This window comes from Oncorhynchus mykiss, unplaced genomic scaffold (assembly GCF_013265735.2).
Source record: "Oncorhynchus mykiss isolate Arlee unplaced genomic scaffold, USDA_OmykA_1.1 un_scaffold_297, whole genome shotgun sequence".
In the NCBI taxonomy this organism is placed as follows: Eukaryota; Metazoa; Chordata; class Actinopteri; order Salmoniformes; family Salmonidae; genus Oncorhynchus; species Oncorhynchus mykiss.
In genome coordinates, this window is record NW_023493747.1 from 139,426 (window position 1) to 162,500 (window position 23,075).

At 32.2% G+C, this 23,075-nt stretch overlaps 1 protein-coding gene across 2 annotated transcripts in view; it reads right to left on the reverse strand.

Moving 5' to 3' along the window:
- LOC110512993 (F-box/LRR-repeat protein 18) overlaps window positions 1–23,075 on the reverse strand; it is a 58,805-nt gene that overhangs the window by 26,978 nt on the left and 8,752 nt on the right. For both annotated transcript variants that reach the window (XM_036973725.1, XM_036973726.1), the window contains one exon: window positions 21,471–21,689. In XM_036973725.1, the coding sequence (XP_036829620.1) occupies window positions 21,471–21,689 (219 nt within the window). The remainder of the gene's footprint in view (window positions 1–21,470; window positions 21,690–23,075) is intronic.

The following is a 23,075-nucleotide window of genomic DNA, read 5'->3' on the forward strand; positions in this document are numbered from 1 at the left end:
ACCCTCATATAGAACTATAATTATATAGAACTATCCTCATATAGAACTATCCTCATATAGAACTACCCTCATATAGAACTATAATTATATAGAACTATCCTCATATAGAACTATCCTCATATAGAACTACCCTCATATAGAACTATAATTATATAGAACTATCCTCATATAGAACTATCCTCATATAGAACTACCCTCATATAGAACTATCCTCATATAGAACTACCCTCATATAGAACTATAATTATATAGAACTATCCTCATATAGAACTACCCTCATATAGAACTATCCTCATATAGAACTACCCTCATATAGAACTATAATTATATAGAACTATCCTCATATAGAACTATCCTCATATAGAACTATCCTCATATAGAACTACCCTCATATAGAACTACCCTCATATAGAACTATCCTCATATAGAACTATCCTCATATAGAACTATCCTCATATAGAACTATCCTCATATAGAACTATAATTATATAGAACTATCCTCATATAGAACTATCCTCATATAGAACTATCCTCATATAGAACTATCCTCATATAGAACTACCCTCATATAGAACTATCCTCATATAGAACTACCCTCATATAGAACTATAATTATATAGAACTATCCTCATATATAACTATCCTCATATAGAACTATCCTCATATAGAACTATCCTCATATAGAACTATCCTCATATAGAACTATCCTCATATAGAACTACCCTCATATAGAACTATAATTATATAGAACTATCCTCATATAGAACTACCCTCATATAGAACTATCCTCATATAGAACTACCCTCATATAGAACTATAATTATATAGAACTATCCTCATATATAACTATCCTCATATAGAACTATCCTCATATAGAACTATCCTCATATAGAACTACCCTCATATAGAACTACCCTCATATAGAACTACCCTCATATAGAACTACCCTCATATAGAACTATCCTCATATAGAACTATCCTCATATAGAACTATCCTCATATAGAACTACCCTCATATAGAACTACCCTCATATAGAACTATCCTCATATAGAACTATCCTCATATAGAACTATCCTCATATAGAACTATCCTCATATAGAACTATCCTCATATAGAACTATCCTCATATAGAACTATCCTCATATAGAACTATCCTGATATAGAACTATAATTATATAGAACTACCCTCATATAGAACTATCCTCATATAGAACTATAATTATATAGAACTATCCTCATATAGAACTATCCTCATATAGAACTATCCTCATATAGAACTATCCTGATATAGAACTATAATTATATAGAACTATCCTCATATAGAACTATCCTCATATAGAACTATCCTCATATAGAACTATCCTGATATAGAACTATAATTATATAGAACTATCCTCATATAGAACTATCCTCATATAGAACTATCCTCATATAGAACTATCCTCATATAGAACTATCCTCATATAGAACTATCCTGATATAGAACTATAATTATATAGAACTATCCTCATATAGAACTATCCTCATATAGAACTATCCTCATATAAAACTATCCTCATATAGAACTATCCTCATATAGAACTATCCTCATATAGAACTACCCTCATATAGAACTATCCTCATATAGAACTATCCTCATATATAACTATCCTCATATAGAACTATAATTATATAGAACTATCCTCATATATAACTATCCTCATATAGAACTATCCTCATATAGAACTATCCTCATATAGAACTATCCTCATATAGAACCATCCTCATATAGAACTACCCTCATATAGAACTATAATTATATAGAACTATCCTCATATAGAACTACCCTCATATAGAACTATCCTCATATAGAACTACCCTCATATAGAACTATAATTATATAGAACTATCCTCATATATAACTATCCTCATATAGAACTATCCTCATATAGAACTACCCTCATATAGAACTATAATTATATAGAACTATCCTCATATATAACTATCCTCATATAGAACTATCCTCATATAGAACTATAATTATATAGAACTATCCTCATATAGAACTACCCTCATATAGAACTATCCTCATATAGAACTACCCTCATATAGAACTATAATTATATAGAACTATCCTCATATATAACTATCCTCATATAGAACTATCCTCATATAGAACTACCCTCATATAGAACTATCCTCATATAGAACTATCCTCATATAGAACTATCCTCATATAGAACTATCCTCATATAGAACTATCCTCATGTAGAACTATCCTCATATAGAACTATCCTCATATAGAACTATCCTCATATAGAACTACCCTCATATAGAACTACCCTCATATAGAACTATAATTATATAGAACTACCCTCATATAGAACTATCCTCATATAGAACTACCCTCATATAGAACTATCCTCATATAGAACTACCCTCATATAGAACTATAATTATATAGAACTATCCTCATATATAACTATCCTCATATAGAACTATCCTCATATAGAACTACCCTCATATAGAACTACCCTCATATAGAACTATAATTATATAGAACTACCCTCATATAGAACTATAATTATATAGAACTATCCTCATATAGAACTACCCTCATATAGAACTATCCTCATATAGAACTACCCTCATATAGAACTATAATTATATAGAACTATCCTCATATATAACTATCCTCATATAGAACTATCCTCATATAGAACTACCCTCATATAGAACTATCCTCATATAGAACTATCCTCATATAGAACTATCCTCATATAGAACTATCCTCATATAGAACTATCCTCATATAGAACTATCCTCATATAGAACTATCCTCATATAGAACTATCCTCATATAGAACTATCCTCATATAGAACTATCCTCATATAGAACTACCCTCATATAGAACTATAATTATATAGAACTACCCTCATATAGAACTACCCTCATATAGAACTATCCTCATATAGAACTATCCTCATATAGAACTATCCTCATATAGAACTACCCTCATATAGAACTATCCTCATATAGAACTATCCTCATATAGAACTACCCTCATATAGAACTATAATTATATAGAACTATCCTCATATAGAACTATCCTCATATAGAACTACCCTCATATAGAACTATCCTCATATAGAACTATCCTGATATAGAACTATCCTCATATAGAACTACCCTCATATAGAACTATCCTCATATAGAACTATCCTCATATAGAACTATCCTCATATAGAACTATCCTCATATAGAACTATCCTGATATAGAACTATCCTCATATAGAACTACCCTCATATAGAACTATCCTCATATAGAACTATCCTCATATAGAACTATCCTCATATAGAACTATCCTGATATAGAACTATCCTCATATAGAACTACCCTCATATAGAACTATCCTCATATAGAACTATCCTCATATAGAACTATCCTCATATAGAACTACCCTCATATAGAACTACCCTCATATAGAACTATCCTCATATAGAACTATCCTCATATAGAACTATCCTCATATAGAACTATCCTCATATAGAACTATCCTCATATAGAACTATAATTATATAGAACTATCCTCATATATAGAACTACCCTCATATAGAACTATCCTCATATAGAACTATCCTCATGTAGAACTATCCTCATATAGAACTATCCTCATATAGAACTATCCTCATATAGAACTACCCTCATATAGAACTACCCTCATATAGAACTATAATTATATAGAACTACCCTCATATAGAACTATCCTCATATAGAACTACCCTCATATAGAACTATCCTCATATAGAACTACCCTCATATAGAACTATAATTATATAGAACTATCCTCATATATAACTATCCTCATATAGAACTATCCTCATATAGAACTACCCTCATATAGAACTACCCTCATATAGAACTATAATTATATAGAACTACCCTCATATAGAACTATAATTATATAGAACTATCCTCATATAGAACTACCCTCATATAGAACTATCCTCATATAGAACTACCCTCATATAGAACTATAATTATATAGAACTATCCTCATATATAACTATCCTCATATAGAACTACCCTCATATAGAACTATCCTCATATAGAACTATCCTCATATAGAACTATCCTCATATAGAACTATCCTCATATAGAACTATCCTCATATAGAACTATCCTCATATAGAACTATCCTCATATAGAACTATCCTCATATAGAACTATCCTCATATAGAACTATCCTCATATAGAACTACCCTCATATAGAACTATAATTATATAGAACTACCCTCATATAGAACTACCCTCATATAGAACTATCCTCATATAGAACTATCCTCATATAGAACTATCCTCATATAGAACTACCCTCATATAGAACTATCCTCATATAGAACTATCCTCATATAGAACTACCCTCATATAGAACTATAATTATATAGAACTATCCTCATATAGAACTATCCTCATATAGAACTACCCTCATATAGAACTATCCTCATATAGAACTATCCTGATATAGAACTATCCTCATATAGAACTACCCTCATATAGAACTATCCTCATATAGAACTATCCTCATATAGAACTATCCTCATATAGAACTATCCTCATATAGAACTATCCTGATATAGAACTATCCTCATATAGAACTACCCTCATATAGAACTATCCTCATATAGAACTATCCTCATATAGAACTATCCTCATATAGAACTATCCTGATATAGAACTATCCTCATATAGAACTACCCTCATATAGAACTATCCTCATATAGAACTATCCTCATATAGAACTATCCTCATATAGAACTACCCTCATATAGAACTACCCTCATATAGAACTATCCTCATATAGAACTATCCTCATATAGAACTATCCTCATATAGAACTATCCTCATATAGAACTATCCTCATATAGAACTATAATTATATAGAACTATCCTCATATATAGAACTACCCTCATATAGAACTATCCTCATATAGAACTACCCTCATATAGAACTACCCTCATATAGAACTATCCTCATATAGAACTATAATTATATAGAACTACCCTCATATAGAACTATCCTCATATAGAACTATAATTATATAGAACTATCCTCATATAGAACTATCCTCATATAGAACTATCCTCATATAGAACTATCCTCATATAGAACTATAATTATATAGAACTATCCTCATATAGAACTATCCTCATATAGAACTACCCTCATATAGAACTATAATTATATAGAACTATCCTCATATAGAACTATCCTCATATAGAACTATCCTCATATAGAACTATCCTCATATAGAACTATCCTCATATAGAACTACCCTCATATAGAACTATAATTATATAGAACTACCCTCATATAGAACTATCCTCATATATAACTATCCTCATATAGAACTATCCTCATATAGAACTATCCTCATATAGAACTACCCTCATATAGAACTACCCTCATATAGAACTATAATTATATAGAACTATCCTCATATAGAACTATCCTCATATAGAACTACCCTCATATAGAACTATAATTATATAGAACTATCCTCATATAGAACTATCCTCATATAGAACTACCCTCATATAGAACTATAATTATATAGAACTATCCTCATATAGAACTATCCTCATATAGAACTACCCTCATATAGAACTATCCTCATATAGAACTACCCTCATATAGAACTATAATTATATAGAACTATCCTCATATAGAACTACCCTCATATAGAACTATCCTCATATAGAACTACCCTCATATAGAACTATAATTATATAGAACTATCCTCATATAGAACTATCCTCATATAGAACTATCCTCATATAGAACTACCCTCATATAGAACTACCCTCATATAGAACTATCCTCATATAGAACTATCCTCTTATAGAACTATCCTCATATAGAACTATCCTCATATAGAACTATAATTATATAGAACTATCCTCATATAGAACTATCCTCATATAGAACTATCCTCATATAGAACTATCCTCATATAGAACTATCCTCATATAGAACTACCCTCATATAGAACTATAATTATATAGAACTATCCTCATATATAACTATCCTCATATAGAACTATCCTCATATAGAACTATCCTCATATAGAACTATCCTCATATAGAACTATCCTCATATAGAACTATCCTCATATAGAACTACCCTCATATAGAACTATAATTATATAGAACTATCCTCATATAGAACTACCCTCATATAGAACTATCCTCATATAGAACTACCCTCATATAGAACTATAATTATATAGAACTATCCTCATATATAACTATCCTCATATAGAACTATCCTCATATAGAACTATCCTCATATAGAACTACCCTCATATAGAACTACCCTCATATAGAACTACCCTCATATAGAACTACCCTCATATAGAACTATCCTCATATAGAACTATCCTCATATAGAACTACCCTCATATAGAACTACCCTCATATAGAACTATCCTCATATAGAACTATCCTCATATAGAACTATCCTCATATAGAACTATCCTCATATAGAACTATCCTCATATAGAACTATCCTCATATAGAACTATCCTGATATAGAACTATAATTATATAGAACTACCCTCATATAGAACTATCCTCATATAGAACTATAATTATATAGAACTATCCTCATATAGAACTATCCTCATATAGAACTATCCTCATATAGAACTATCCTGATATAGAACTATAATTATATAGAACTATCCTCATATAGAACTATCCTCATATAGAACTATCCTCATATAGAACTATCCTCATATAGAACTATCCTCATATAGAACTATCCTGATATAGAACTATAATTATATAGAACTATCCTCATATAGAACTATCCTCATATAGAACTATCCTCATATAGAACTATCCTCATATAGAACTATCCTCATATAGAACTATCCTCATATAGAACTACCCTCATATAGAACTATCCTCATATAGAACTATCCTCATATATAACTATCCTCATATAGAACTATAATTATATAGAACTATCCTCATATATAACTATCCTCATATAGAACTATCCTCATATAGAACTATCCTCATATAGAACTATCCTCATATAGAACCATCCTCATATAGAACTACCCTCATATAGAACTATAATTATATAGAACTATCCTCATATAGAACTACCCTCATATAGAACTATCCTCATATAGAACTACCCTCATATAGAACTATAATTATATAGAACTATCCTCATATATAACTATCCTCATATAGAACTATCCTCATATAGAACTACCCTCATATAGAACTATAATTATATAGAACTATCCTCATATATAACTATCCTCATATAGAACTATCCTCATATAGAACTATAATTATATAGAACTATCCTCATATAGAACTACCCTCATATAGAACTATCCTCATATAGAACTACCCTCATATAGAACTATAATTATATAGAACTATCCTCATATATAACTATCCTCATATAGAACTATCCTCATATAGAACTACCCTCATATAGAACTATCCTCATATAGAACTATCCTCATATAGAACTATCCTCATATAGAACTATCCTCATGTAGAACTATCCTCATATAGAACTATCCTCATATAGAACTATCCTCATATAGAACTACCCTCATATAGAACTACCCTCATATAGAACTATAATTATATAGAACTACCCTCATATAGAACTATCCTCATATAGAACTACCCTCATATAGAACTATCCTCATATAGAACTACCCTCATATAGAACTATAATTATATAGAACTATCCTCATATATAACTATCCTCATATAGAACTATCCTCATATAGAACTACCCTCATATAGAACTACCCTCATATAGAACTATAATTATATAGAACTACCCTCATATAGAACTATAATTATATAGAACTATCCTCATATAGAACTACCCTCATATAGAACTATCCTCATATAGAACTACCCTCATATAGAACTATAATTATATAGAACTATCCTCATATATAACTATCCTCATATAGAACTATCCTCATATAGAACTACCCTCATATAGAACTATCCTCATATAGAACTATCCTCATATAGAACTATCCTCATATAGAACTATCCTCATATAGAACTATCCTCATATAGAACTATCCTCATATAGAACTATCCTCATATAGAACTATCCTCATATAGAACTATCCTCATATAGAACTATCCTCATATAGAACTACCCTCATATAGAACTATAATTATATAGAACTACCCTCATATAGAACTACCCTCATATAGAACTATCCTCATATAGAACTATCCTCATATAGAACTATCCTCATATAGAACTACCCTCATATAGAACTATCCTCATATAGAACTATCCTCATATAGAACTACCCTCATATAGAACTATAATTATATAGAACTATCCTCATATAGAACTATCCTCATATAGAACTACCCTCATATAGAACTATCCTCATATAGAACTATCCTGATATAGAACTATCCTCATATAGAACTACCCTCATATAGAACTATCCTCATATAGAACTATCCTCATATAGAACTATCCTCATATAGAACTATCCTCATATAGAACTATCCTCATATAGAACTACCCTCATATAGAACTATCCTCATATAGAACTATCCTCATATAGAACTACCCTCATATAGAACTATCCTCATATAGAACTATCCTGATATAGAACTATCCTCATATAGAACTACCCTCATATAGAACTATCCTCATATAGAACTATCCTCATATAGAACTATCCTCATATAGAACTATCCTCATATAGAACTACCCTCATATAGAACTATCCTCATATAGAACTACCCTCATATAGAACTATCCTCATATAGAACTATCCTCATATAGAACTATCCTCATATAGAACTATCCTCATATAGAACTACCCTCATATAGAACTATCCTCATATAGAACTATCCTCATATAGAACTATCCTCATATAGAACTATCCTCATATAGAACTATCCTCATATAGAACTATCCTCATATAGAACTATAATTATATAGAACTATCCTCATATATAGAACTACCCTCATATAGAACTATCCTCATATAGAACTACCCTCATATAGAACTATCCTCATATAGAACTATAATTATATAGAACTACCCTCATATAGAACTATCCTCATATAGAACTATAATTATATAGAACTATCCTCATATAGAACTATCCTCATATAGAACTATCCTCATATAGAACTATCCTCATATAGAACTATAATTATATAGAACTATCCTCATATATAGAACTACCCTCATATAGAACTATCCTCATATAGAACTACCCTCATATAGAACTATCCTCATATAGAACTATAATTATATAGAACTACCCTCATATAGAACTATCCTCATATAGAACTATAATTATATAGAACTATCCTCATATAGAACTATCCTCATATAGAACTATCCTCATATAGAACTATCCTCATATAGAACTATAATTATATAGAACTATCCTCATATAGAACTATCCTCATATAGAACTACCCTCATATAGAACTATCCTCATATAGAACTATCCTCATATAGAACTATCCTCATATAGAACTATCCTCATATAGAACTATAATTATATAGAACTATCCTCATATAGAACTATCCTCATATAGAACTATCCTCATATAGAACTATCCTCATATAGAACTATCCTCATATAGAACTATAATTATATAGAACTACCCTCATATAGAACTATCCTCATATAGAACTATCCTCATATAGAACTATCCTCATATAGAACTATCCTCATATAGAACTACCCTCATATAGAACTATAATTATATAGAACTATCCTCATATAGAACTATCCTCATATAGAACTACCCTCATATAGAACTATAATTATATAGAACTATCCTCATATAGAACTATCCTCATATAGAACTATCCTCATATAGAACTACCCTCATATAGAACTATAATTATATAGAACTATCCTCATATAGAACTATCCTCATATAGAACTATCCTCATATAGAACTACCCTCATATAGAACTATCCTCATATAGAACTACCCTCATATAGAACTATAATTATATAGAACTATCCTCATATAGAACTACCCTCATATAGAACTATCCTCATATAGAACTACCCTCATATAGAACTATAATTATATAGAACTATCCTCATATAGAACTATCCTCATATAGAACTATCCTCATATAGAACTATCCTCATATAGAACTACCCTTATATAGAACTATCCTCATATAGAACTATCCTCATATAGAACTATCCTCATATAGAACTATAATTATATAGAACTATCCTCATATAGAACTATCCTCATATAGAACTATCCTCATATAGAACTATCCTCATATAGAACTACCCTCATATAGAACTATCCTAATATAGAACTACCCTCATATAGAACTATAATTATATAGAACTATCCTCATATAGAACTATCCTCATATAGAACTATCCTCATATAGAACTATCCTCATATAGAACTATCCTCATATAGAACTATCCTCATATAGAACTATAATTATATAGAACTATCCTCATATATAGAACTACCCTCATATAGAACTATCCTCATATAGAACTACCCTCATATAGAACTATCCTCATATAGAACTATAATTATATAGAACTACCCTCATATAGAACTATCCTCATATAGAACTATAATTATATAGAACTATCCTCATATAGAACTATCCTCATATAGAACTATCCTCATATAGAACTATCCTCATATAGAACTATAATTATATAGAACTATCCTCATATAGAACTATCCTCATATAGAACTACCCTCATATAGAACTATCCTCATATAGAACTATCCTCATATAGAACTATCCTCATATAGAACTATCCTCATATAGAACTATAATTATATAGAACTATCCTCATATAGAACTATCCTCATATAGAACTATCCTCATATAGAACTATCCTCATATAGAACTATCCTCATATAGAACTATAATTATATAGAACTACCCTCATATAGAACTATCCTCATATAGAACTATCCTCATATAGAACTATCCTCATATAGAACTACCCTCATATAGAACTATAATTATATAGAACTATCCTCATATAGAACTATCCTCATATAGAACTACCCTCATATAGAACTATAATTATATAGAACTATCCTCATATAGAACTATCCTCATATAGAACTATCCTCATATAGAACTACCCTCATATAGAACTATAATTATATAGAACTATCCTCATATAGAACTATCCTCATATAGAACTATCCTCATATAGAACTACCCTCATATAGAACTATCCTCATATAGAACTACCCTCATATAGAACTATAATTATATAGAACTATCCTCATATAGAACTACCCTCATATAGAACTATCCTCATATAGAACTACCCTCATATAGAACTATAATTATATAGAACTATCCTCATATAGAACTATCCTCATATAGAACTATCCTCATATAGAACTATCCTCATATAGAACTACCCTTATATAGAACTATCCTCATATAGAACTATCCTCATATAGAACTATCCTCATATAGAACTATAATTATATATAACTATCCTCATATAGAACTATCCTCATATAGAACTATCCTCATATAGAACTATCCTCATATAGAACTACCCTCATATAGAACTATCCTAATATAGAACTACCCTCATATAGAACTATAATTATATAGAACTATCCTCATATAGAACTATCCTCATATAGAACTATCCTCATATAGAACTATCCTCATATAGAACTATCCTCATATAGAACTACCCTCATATAGAACTATAATTATATAGAACTATCCTCATATAGAACTACCCTCATATAGAACTACCCTCATATAGAACTACCCTCATATAGAACTATCCTCATATAGAACTATCCTCATATAGAACTATCCTCATATAGAACTATCCTCATATAGAACTACCCTCATATAGAACTACCCTCATATAGAACTATCCTCATATAGAACTATCCTCATATAGAACTATCCTCATATAGAACTATCCTCATATAGAACTATCCTCATATAGAACTATAATTATATAGAACTATCCTCATATAGAACTATCCTCATATAGAACTATCCTCATATAGAACTATCCTGATATAGAACTATAATTATATAGAACTACCCTCATATAGAACTATAATTATATAGAACTATCCTCATATAGAACTATCCTCATATAGAACTATCCTCATATAGAACTATCCTCATATAGAACTACCCTCATATAGAACTATAATTATATAGAACTATCCTCATATAGAACTATCCTCATATAGAACTATCCTCATATAGAACTATCCTCATATAGAACTATCCTCATATAGAACTACCCTCATATAGAACTATAATTATATAGAACTACCCTCATATAGAACTATCCTCATATATAACTATCCTCATATAGAACTATCCTCATATAGAACTACCCTCATATAGAACTACCCTCATATAGAACTATAATTATATAGAACTATCCTCATATAGAACTATCCTCATATAGAACTACCCTCATATAGAACTATAATTATATAGAACTATCCTCATATAGAACTATCCTCATATAGAACTACCCTCATATAGAACTATAATTATATAGAACTATCCTCATATAGAACTATCCTCATATAGAACTACCCTCATATAGAACTATCCTCATATAGAACTACCCTCATATAGAACTATAATTATATAGAACTATCCTCATATAGAACTACCCTCATATAGAACTATCCTCATATAGAACTACCCTCATATAGAACTATAATTATATAGAACTATCCTCATATAGAACTATCCTCATATAGAACTATCCTCATATAGAACTACCCTCATATAGAACTACCCTCATATAGAACTATCCTCATATAGAACTATCCTCATATAGAACTATCCTCATATAGAACTATCCTCATATAGAACTATAATTATATAGAACTATCCTCATATAGAACTATCCTCATATAGAACTATCCTCATATAGAACTATCCTCATATAGAACTACCCTCATATAGAACTATCCTCATATAGAACTACCCTCATATAGAACTATAATTATATAGAACTATCCTCATATATAACTATCCTCATATAGAACTATCCTCATATAGAACTATCCTCATATAGAACTATCCTCATATAGAACTATCCTCATATAGAACTACCCTCATATAGAACTATAATTATATAGAACTATCCTCATATAGAACTACCCTCATATAGAACTATCCTCATATAGAACTACCCTCATATAGAACTATAATTATATAGAACTATCCTCATATATAACTATCCTCATATAGAACTATCCTCATATAGAACTATCCTCATATAGAACTACCCTCATATAGAACTACCCTCATATAGAACTACCCTCATATAGAACTACCCTCATATAGAACTATCCTCATATAGAACTATCCTCATATAGAACTACCCTCATATAGAACTACCCTCATATAGAACTATCCTCATATAGAACTATCCTCATATAGAACTATCCTCATATAGAACTATCCTCATATAGAACTATCCTCATATAGAACTATCCTCATATAGAACTATCCTGATATAGAACTATAATTATATAGAACTACCCTCATATAGAACTATCCTCATATAGAACTATAATTATATAGAACTATCCTCATATAGAACTATCCTCATATAGAACTATCCTCATATAGAACTATCCTGATATAGAACTATAATTATATAGAACTATCCTCATATAGAACTATCCTCATATAGAACTATCCTCATATAGAACTATCCTCATATAGAACTATCCTCATATAGAACTATCCTGATATAGAACTATAATTATATAGAACTATCATCATATAGAACTATCCTCATATAGAACTATCCTCATATAGAACTATCCTCATATAGAACTATCCTCATATAGAACTATCCTCATATAGAACTACCCTCATATAGAACTATCCTCATATAGAACTATCCTCATATATAACTATCCTCATATAGAACTATAATTATATAGAACTATCCTCATATATAACTATCCTCATATAGAACTATCCTCATATAGAACTATCCTCATATAGAACTATCCTCATATAGAACCATCCTCATATAGAACTACCCTCATATAGAACTATAATTATATAGAACTATCCTCATATAGAACTACCCTCATATAGAACTATCCTCATATAGAACTACCCTCATATAGAACTATAATTATATAGAACTATCCTCATATAGAACTATCCTCATATAGAACTATCCTCATATAGAACTACCCTCATATAGAACTATAATTATATAGAACTATCCTCATATATAACTATCCTCATATAGAACTATCCTCATATAGAACTATAATTATATAGAACTATCCTCATATAGAACTACCCTCATATAGAACTATCCTCATATAGAACTATAATTATATAGAACTATCCTCATATAGAACTATCCTCATATAGAACTACCCTCATATAGAACTATCCTCATATAGAACTACCCTCATATAGAACTATCCTCATATAGAACTATCCTCATATAGAACTATCCTCATATAGAACTATCCTCATATAGAACTATAATTATATAGAACTATCCTCATATAGAACTACCCTCATATAGAACTATCCTCATATAGAACTATCCTCATATAGAACTATAATTATATAGAACTATCCTCATATAGAACTATCCTCATATATAACTATCCTCATATAGAACTATCCTCATATAGAACTACCCTCATATAGAACTACCCTCATATAGAACTATCCTCATATAGAACTATCCTCATATAGAACTATCCTCATATAGAACTATCCTCATATAGAACTATCCTCATATAGAACTACCCTCATATAGAACTATCCTCATATAGAACTATCCTCATATATAACTATCCTCATATAGAACTATAATTATATAGAACTATCCTCATATATAACTATCCTCATATAGAACTATCCTCATATAGAACTATCCTCATATAGAACTATCCTCATATAGAACTACCCTCATATAGAACTATAATTATATAGAACTATCCTCATATAGAACTACCCTCATATAGAACTATCCTCATATAGAACTACCCTCATATAGAACTATAATTATATAGAACTATCCTCATATATAACTATCCTCATATAGAACTATCCTCATATAGAACTACCCTCATATAGAACTATAATTATATAGAACTATCCTCATATATAACTATCCTCATATAGAACTATCCTCATATAGAACTATAATTATATAGAACTATCCTCATATAGAACTACCCTCATATAGAACTATCCTCATATAGAACTACCCTCATATAGAACTATAATTATATAGAACTATCCTCATATATAACTATCCTCATATAGAACTATCCTCATATAGAACTACCCTCATATAGAACTATCCTCATATAGAACTATCCTCATATATAACTATCCTCATATAGAACTATCCTCATATAGAACTATCCTCATATAGAACTATCCTCATATAGAACTATCCTCATATAGAACAATCCTCATATAGAACTATCCTCATATAGAACTACCCTCATATAGAACTATAATTATATAGAACTACCCTCATATAGAACTATCCTCATATAGAACTACCCTCATATAGAACTACCCTCATATAGAACTATCCTCATATAGAACTATCCTCATATAGAACTATCCTCATATAGAACTATCCTCATATAGAACTATCCTCATATAGAACTATCCTCATATAGAACTACCCTCATATAGAACTATAATTATATAGAACTACCCTCATATAGAACTACCCTCATATAGAACTATCCTCATATAGAACTATCCTCATATAGAACTATCCTCATATAGAACTACCCTCATATAGAACTATCCTCATATAGAACTATCCTCATATAGAACTACCCTCATATAGAACTATAATTATATAGAACTATCCTCATATAGAACTACCCTCATATAGAACTATCCTCATATAGAACTATCCTCATATAGAACTATCCTCATATATAACTACCCTCATATAGAACTATCCTCATATAGAACTAGCCTCATATAGAACTACCCTCATATAGAACTATCCTCATATAGAACTACCCTCATATAGAACTATCCTCATATAGAACTATCCTCATATAGAACTATCCTCATATAGAACTATCCTCATATAGAACTACCCTCATATAAAACTATCCTCATATAGAACTATCCTCATATAGAACTATCCTCATATAGAACTATCCTCATATAGAACTATCCTCATATAGAACTATCCTCATATAGAACTATCCTCATATATAACTATCCTCATATAGAACTATCCTCATAGAGAACTACCCTCATATAGAACTATCCTCATATAGAACTACCCTCATATAGAACTATCCTCATATAGAACTATCCTCATATATAACTATAATTATATAGAACTACCCTCATATAGAACTATCCTCATATAGAACTACCCTCATATAGAACTATCCTCATATATAACTATCCTCATATAGAACTACCCTCATATAGAACTATCCTCATATAGAACTATCCTCATATAGAACTACCCTCATATAGAACTATCCTCATATAGAACTATCCTCATATAGAACTATCCTCATATAGAACTACCCTCATATAGAACTACCCTCATATAGAACTATCCTCATATAGAACTATCCTCATATAGAACTATCCTCATATAGAACTATCCTCATATAGAACTACCCTCATATAGAACTATCCTCATATAGAACTATCCTCATATAGAACTATAATTATATAGAACTATCCTCATATAGAACTATAATTATATAGAACTATCCTCATATAGAACTATCCTCATATAGAACTATAATTATATAGAACTATCCTCATATAGAACTATCCTCATATAGAACTACCCTCATATAGAACTATCCTCATATAGAACTACCCTCATATAGAACTATCCTCATATAGAACTATCCTCATATAGAACTATCCTCATATAGAACTATCCTCATATAGAACTATAATTATATAGAACTATCCTCATATAGAACTACCCTCATATAGAACTATCCTCATATAGAACTATCCTCATATAGAACTATAATTATATAGAACTATCCTCATATAGAACTATCCTCATATATAACTATCCTCATATAGAACTATCCTCATATAGAACTACCCTCATATAGAACTACCCTCATATAGAACTATCCTCATATAGAACTATCCTCATATAGAACTATCCTCATATAGAACTATCCTCATATAGAACTATCCTCATATAGAACTACCCTCATATAGAACTATCCTCATATAGAACTATCCTCATATATAACTATCCTCATATAGAACTATAATTATATAGAACTATCCTCATATAGAACTATCCTCATATAGAACTATCCTCATATAGAACTATCCTCATATAGAACTATCCTCATATAGAACTACCCTCATATAGAACTATAATTATATAGAACTATCCTCATATAGAACTACCCTCATATAGAACTATCCTCATATAGAACTACCCTCATATAGAACTATAATTATATAGAACTATCCTCATATATAACTATCCTCATATAGAACTATCCTCATATAGAACTACCCTCATATAGAACTATAATTATATAGAACTATCCTCATATATAACTATCCTCATATAGAACTATCCTCATATAGAACTATAATTATATAGAACTATCCTCATATAGAACTACCCTCATATAGAACTATCCTCATATAGAACTACCCTCATATAGAACTATAATTATATAGAACTATCCTCATATATAACTATCCTCATATAGAACTACCCTCATATAGAACTACCCTCATATAGAACTATCCTCATATAGAACTATCCTCATATATAACTATCCTCATATAGAACTATCCTCATATAGAACTATCCTCATATAGAACTATCCTCATATAGAACTATCCTCATATAGAACTATCCTCATATAGAACTATCCTCATATAGAACTACCCTCATATAGAACTATAATTATATAGAACTACCCTCATATAGAACTATCCTCATATAGAACTACCCTCATATAGAACTACCCTCATATAGAACTATCCTCATATAGAACTATCCTCATATAGAACTATCCTCATATAGAACTATCCTCATATAGAACTATCCTCATATAGAACTATCCTCATATAGAACTACCCTCATATAGAACTATAATTATATAGAACTACCCTCATATAGAACTACCCTCATATAGAACTATCCTCATATAGAACTATCCTCATATAGAACTATCCTCATATAGAACTACCCTCATATAGAACTATCCTCATATAGAACTATCCTCATATAGAACTACCCTCATATAGAACTATAATTATATAGAACTATCCTCATATAGAACTACCCTCATATAGAACTATCCTCATATAGAACTATCCTCATATAGAACTATCCTCATATATAACTACCCTCATATAGAACTATCCTCATATAGAACTACCCTCATATAGAACTACCCTCATATAGAACTATCCTCATATAGAACTACCCTCATATAGAACTATCCTCATATAGAACTATCCTCATATAGAACTATCCTCATATAGAACTATCCTCATATAGAACTACCCTCATATAAAACTATCCTCATATAGAACTATCCTCATATAGAACTATCCTCATATAGAACTATCCTCATATAGAACTATCCTCATATAGAACTATCCTCATATAGAACTATCCTCATATATAACTATCCTCATATAGAACTATCCTCATATAGAACTACCCTCATATAGAACTATCCTCATATAGAACTACCCTCATATAGAACTATCCTCATATAGAACTATCCTCATATATAACTATAATTATATAGAACTACCCTCATATAGAACTATCCTCATATAGAACTACCCTCATATAGAACTACCCTCATATAGAACTATAATTATATAGAACTATCCTCATATATAACTACCCTCATATAGAACTATCCTCATATATAACTATCCTCATATATAACTACCCTCATATAGAACTATCCTCATATAGAACTATCCTCATATAGAACTACCCTCATATAGAACTATCCTCATATATAACTATCCTCATATAGAACTACCCTCATATAGAACTATCCTCATATAGAACTATCCTCATATAGAACTACCCTCATATATAACTATCCTCATATATAACTATCCTCATATAGAACTATCCTCATATAGAACTATCCTCATATAGAACTACCCTCATATAGAACTACCCTCATATAGAACTATCCTCATATAGAACTATCCTCATATAGAACTATCCTCATATAGAACTACCCTCATATAGAACTATCCTCATATAGAACTATCCTCATATAGAACTATCCTCATATAGAACTACCCTCATATAGAACTATCCTCATATAGAACTACCCTCATATAGAACTATCCTCATATAGAACTATAATTATATAGAACTATCCTCATATAGAACTATAATTATATAGAACTATCCTCATATAGAACTATCCTCATATAGAACTATAATTATATAGAACTATCCTCATATAGAACTATCCTCATATAGAACTATCCTCATATAGAACTACCCTCATATAGAACTATCCTCATATAGAACTACCCTCATATAGAACTATCCTCATATAGAACTATCCTCATATAGAACTATAATTATATAGAACTATCCTCATATAGAACTATCCTCATATAGAACTACCCTCATATAGAACTATCCTCATATAGAACTATCCTCATATAGAACTATAATTATATAGAACTATCCTCATATAGAACTATCCTCATATAGAACTATCCTCATATAGAACTACCCTCATATAGAACTATAATTATATAGAACTATCCTCATATAGAACTATCCTCATATAGAACTACCCTCATATAGAACTATCCTCATATAGAACTATCCTCATATAGAACTATCCTCATATAGAACTATAATTATATAGAACTACCCTCATATAGAACTATCCTCATATAGAACTATCCTCATATAGAACTATCCTCATATAGAACTATCCTCATATAGAACTATCCTCATATAGAACTATCCTCATATAGAACTATCCTCATATAGAACTATCCTCATATAGAACTATCCTCATATAGAACTATCCTCATATAGAACTATCCTCATATAGAACTATCCTCATATAGAACTATCCTCATATAATCATAATATAGAACTATTATTATATAGAACTATCCTCATATAGAACTATCCTCATATAGAACTATCCTCATATAGAACTACCCTCATATAGAACTATCCTCATATAGAACTATCCTCATATAGAACTACCCTCATATAGAACTATCCTCATATAATCATAATATAGAACTATTATTATATAGAACTATCCTCATATAGAACTAATATTATATAATCATTATATAGAACTATCCTCATATAGAAATATCATTATATAGAACTATCATTGTATAGAACTATCATTATATAGAACTATCATTATATAGAACTATCCTACCATTGATGTCATCCTTTTCTGTTGAGAGAATTTGACTGACAGACTCACCGAACAGACCGAGAGACTTACAGACTCCCCACCGACCAGACAGAGAGACAGACTCACCGATCAGACAGACAGACAGACTCCCCACCGGCCAGACAGAGAGACAGACTCCCCACCGGCCAGACAGAGAGACAGACTCCCCACCGAACAGACAGAGAGACAGACTCCCCACCGGCCAGACAGAGAGACAGACTCCCCACCGGCCAGACAGAGAGACAGACTCCCCACCAGCCAGACAGAGAGACAGACTCCCCAGTCAGACAGACAGACTCACCACCAGTCAGACAGAGAGACAGACTCCCCAGACAGAGAGACAGACTCCCCACCAGACAGTCAGACAGACAGAGACCGACTCACAGGTCAACCAGACAGACAGAGAGACTCCCCACCAGACAGAGACAGACAGATTCACCAGTCAGAGAGACAGACTCACCAGACAGAGAGACAGACTCCCCACCGGCCAGATAGAGAGACAGACTCCCCACCAGCCAGACAGAGAGACAGACTCACCAGACAGACTCACCAGACAGACAGACTCACCAGACAGAGAGACAGACTCACCAGACAGAGAGACAGACTCACCAGACACTCACCAGACAGACAGACTCACCAGTCAGAGAGACAGACTCACCAGTCAGAGAGACAGACTCACCAGTCAGAGAGACAGACTCACCAGTCAGAGAGACAGACTCACCAGTCAGAGAGACAGACTCACCAGACAGAGAGACAGACTCACCAGACAGAGAGACAGACTCACCAGACAGAGAGACAGACTCACCAGACAGAGAGACAGACTCACCAGACAGACTCACCAGACAGAGAGACAGACTCACCAGACAGAGAGACAGACTCACCAGACAGAGAGACAGACTCACCACCAGTCAGACAGACAGACAGACAGACAGACAGACAGACAGACAGACTCACCGGTCTAGCAGTGTTTTCTGTAGCGTCCGACACGCCACCAGAGTTCCGCCCAAGAACATGTGACACACCATGACGTCACGGCAACACTCCATGAAGGTAACCACGGCAGCGGGGTGGAAGGTTCCGTTCCGCGAGATGAGACAGAGGCGGCGGAGACGAGAACAACATGACAACGCCTCCCAGAATGCACCGTTACACACCAGGTAGGGCTGCTCCAACCTACCCACACACACACATTATATACAGTACCAGTCAAAAGTTGACACGCCTACTCATTCCAGGGTTTTTCTTTATTTTTACTATTTTCTACATTGTAGAATAATAGTGAAGACATCACAACTATGAAATAACACATATGGAATCATGTAGTAACCAAAAAAGTGTAAAACAAATCAAAAATATATTTTATATTTGAGATTCTTCAAAGTAGCCACTCTTTGTCTTGATAACTTTGCCTTGAGGACAGCTTTGCACACTCTTGGCATTCTCTCAACCAGCTTCATGAGGTAGTCACCTGGAATGCATTTCAGTTAACAGGTTTGCCTTATTAAAAGTTAATGTGGAATTTATTTCCTTCTTAATGCGTTTGAGCCAATCAGTTGTGTTGTGACAAGGTAGGGGTGGTATACAGAAGAAGTCCATATTAATGGCAAGAACAGCTCTAATAAGCAAATAAGCAAAGAGAAAACGACAGTCCATCATTACTTTAAGACATGAAGGTCACTCCATCATTACTATAAAACATGAAGGTCAGTCAATCCGGAAAATTTCAAGAACTTTAAAAGTTTCTTTAAGTGCAGTTGTTAAAACCTGGCAGCTTCATTAAATAGTACCCGCAAAACACCAGTCTCAACGTCAACAGTGAGGAGGCGACTCCGGGATGCTGGCCTTCTAGGCAGAGTTCATCTGTCCAGTCTCAACGTCAACAGTGAGGAGGCGACTCCGGGATGCTGGCCTTCTAGGCAGAGTTCCTCTGTCCAGTCTCAACGTCAACAGTGAGGAGGCGACTCCGGGATGCTGACCTTCTAGGCAGAGTTCATCTGTCCAGTCTCAACGTCAACAGTGAAGAGGCGACTCCGGGTTTCTAGCCTTCTAGGCAGAGTTCATCTGTCCAGTCTCAACGTCAACAGTGAAGAGGCGACTCCGGGATGCTGGCCTTCTAGGCAGAGTTCCTCTGTCCAGTCTCAACGTCAACAGTGAGGAGGCAACTCCGGGATGCTGGCCTTCTAGGCAGAGTTCATCTGTCCAGTCTCAACGTCAACAGTGAAGAGGTGACTCCGGGATGCTGGCCTTCTAGGCAGAGTTCATCTGTCCAGTCTCAACGTCAACAGTGAGGAGGCGACTCCGGGATGCTGGCCTTCTAGGCAGAGTTCATCTGTCCAGTCTCAACGTCAACAGTGAAGAGGCGACTCCGGGATGCTGGCCTTCTAGGCAGAGTTCATCTGTCCAGTCTCAACGTCAACAGTGAAGAGGCGACTCCGGGATGCTGGCCTTCTAGGCAGAGTTGCAAAGACAAAGCCTTATCTCAGACTGGCCAATAAAAAGAAAAGATTAAGATGGGCAAGAAGGCCAGCATCCCTGAGTCACCTCTTCCCTGTTGACGTT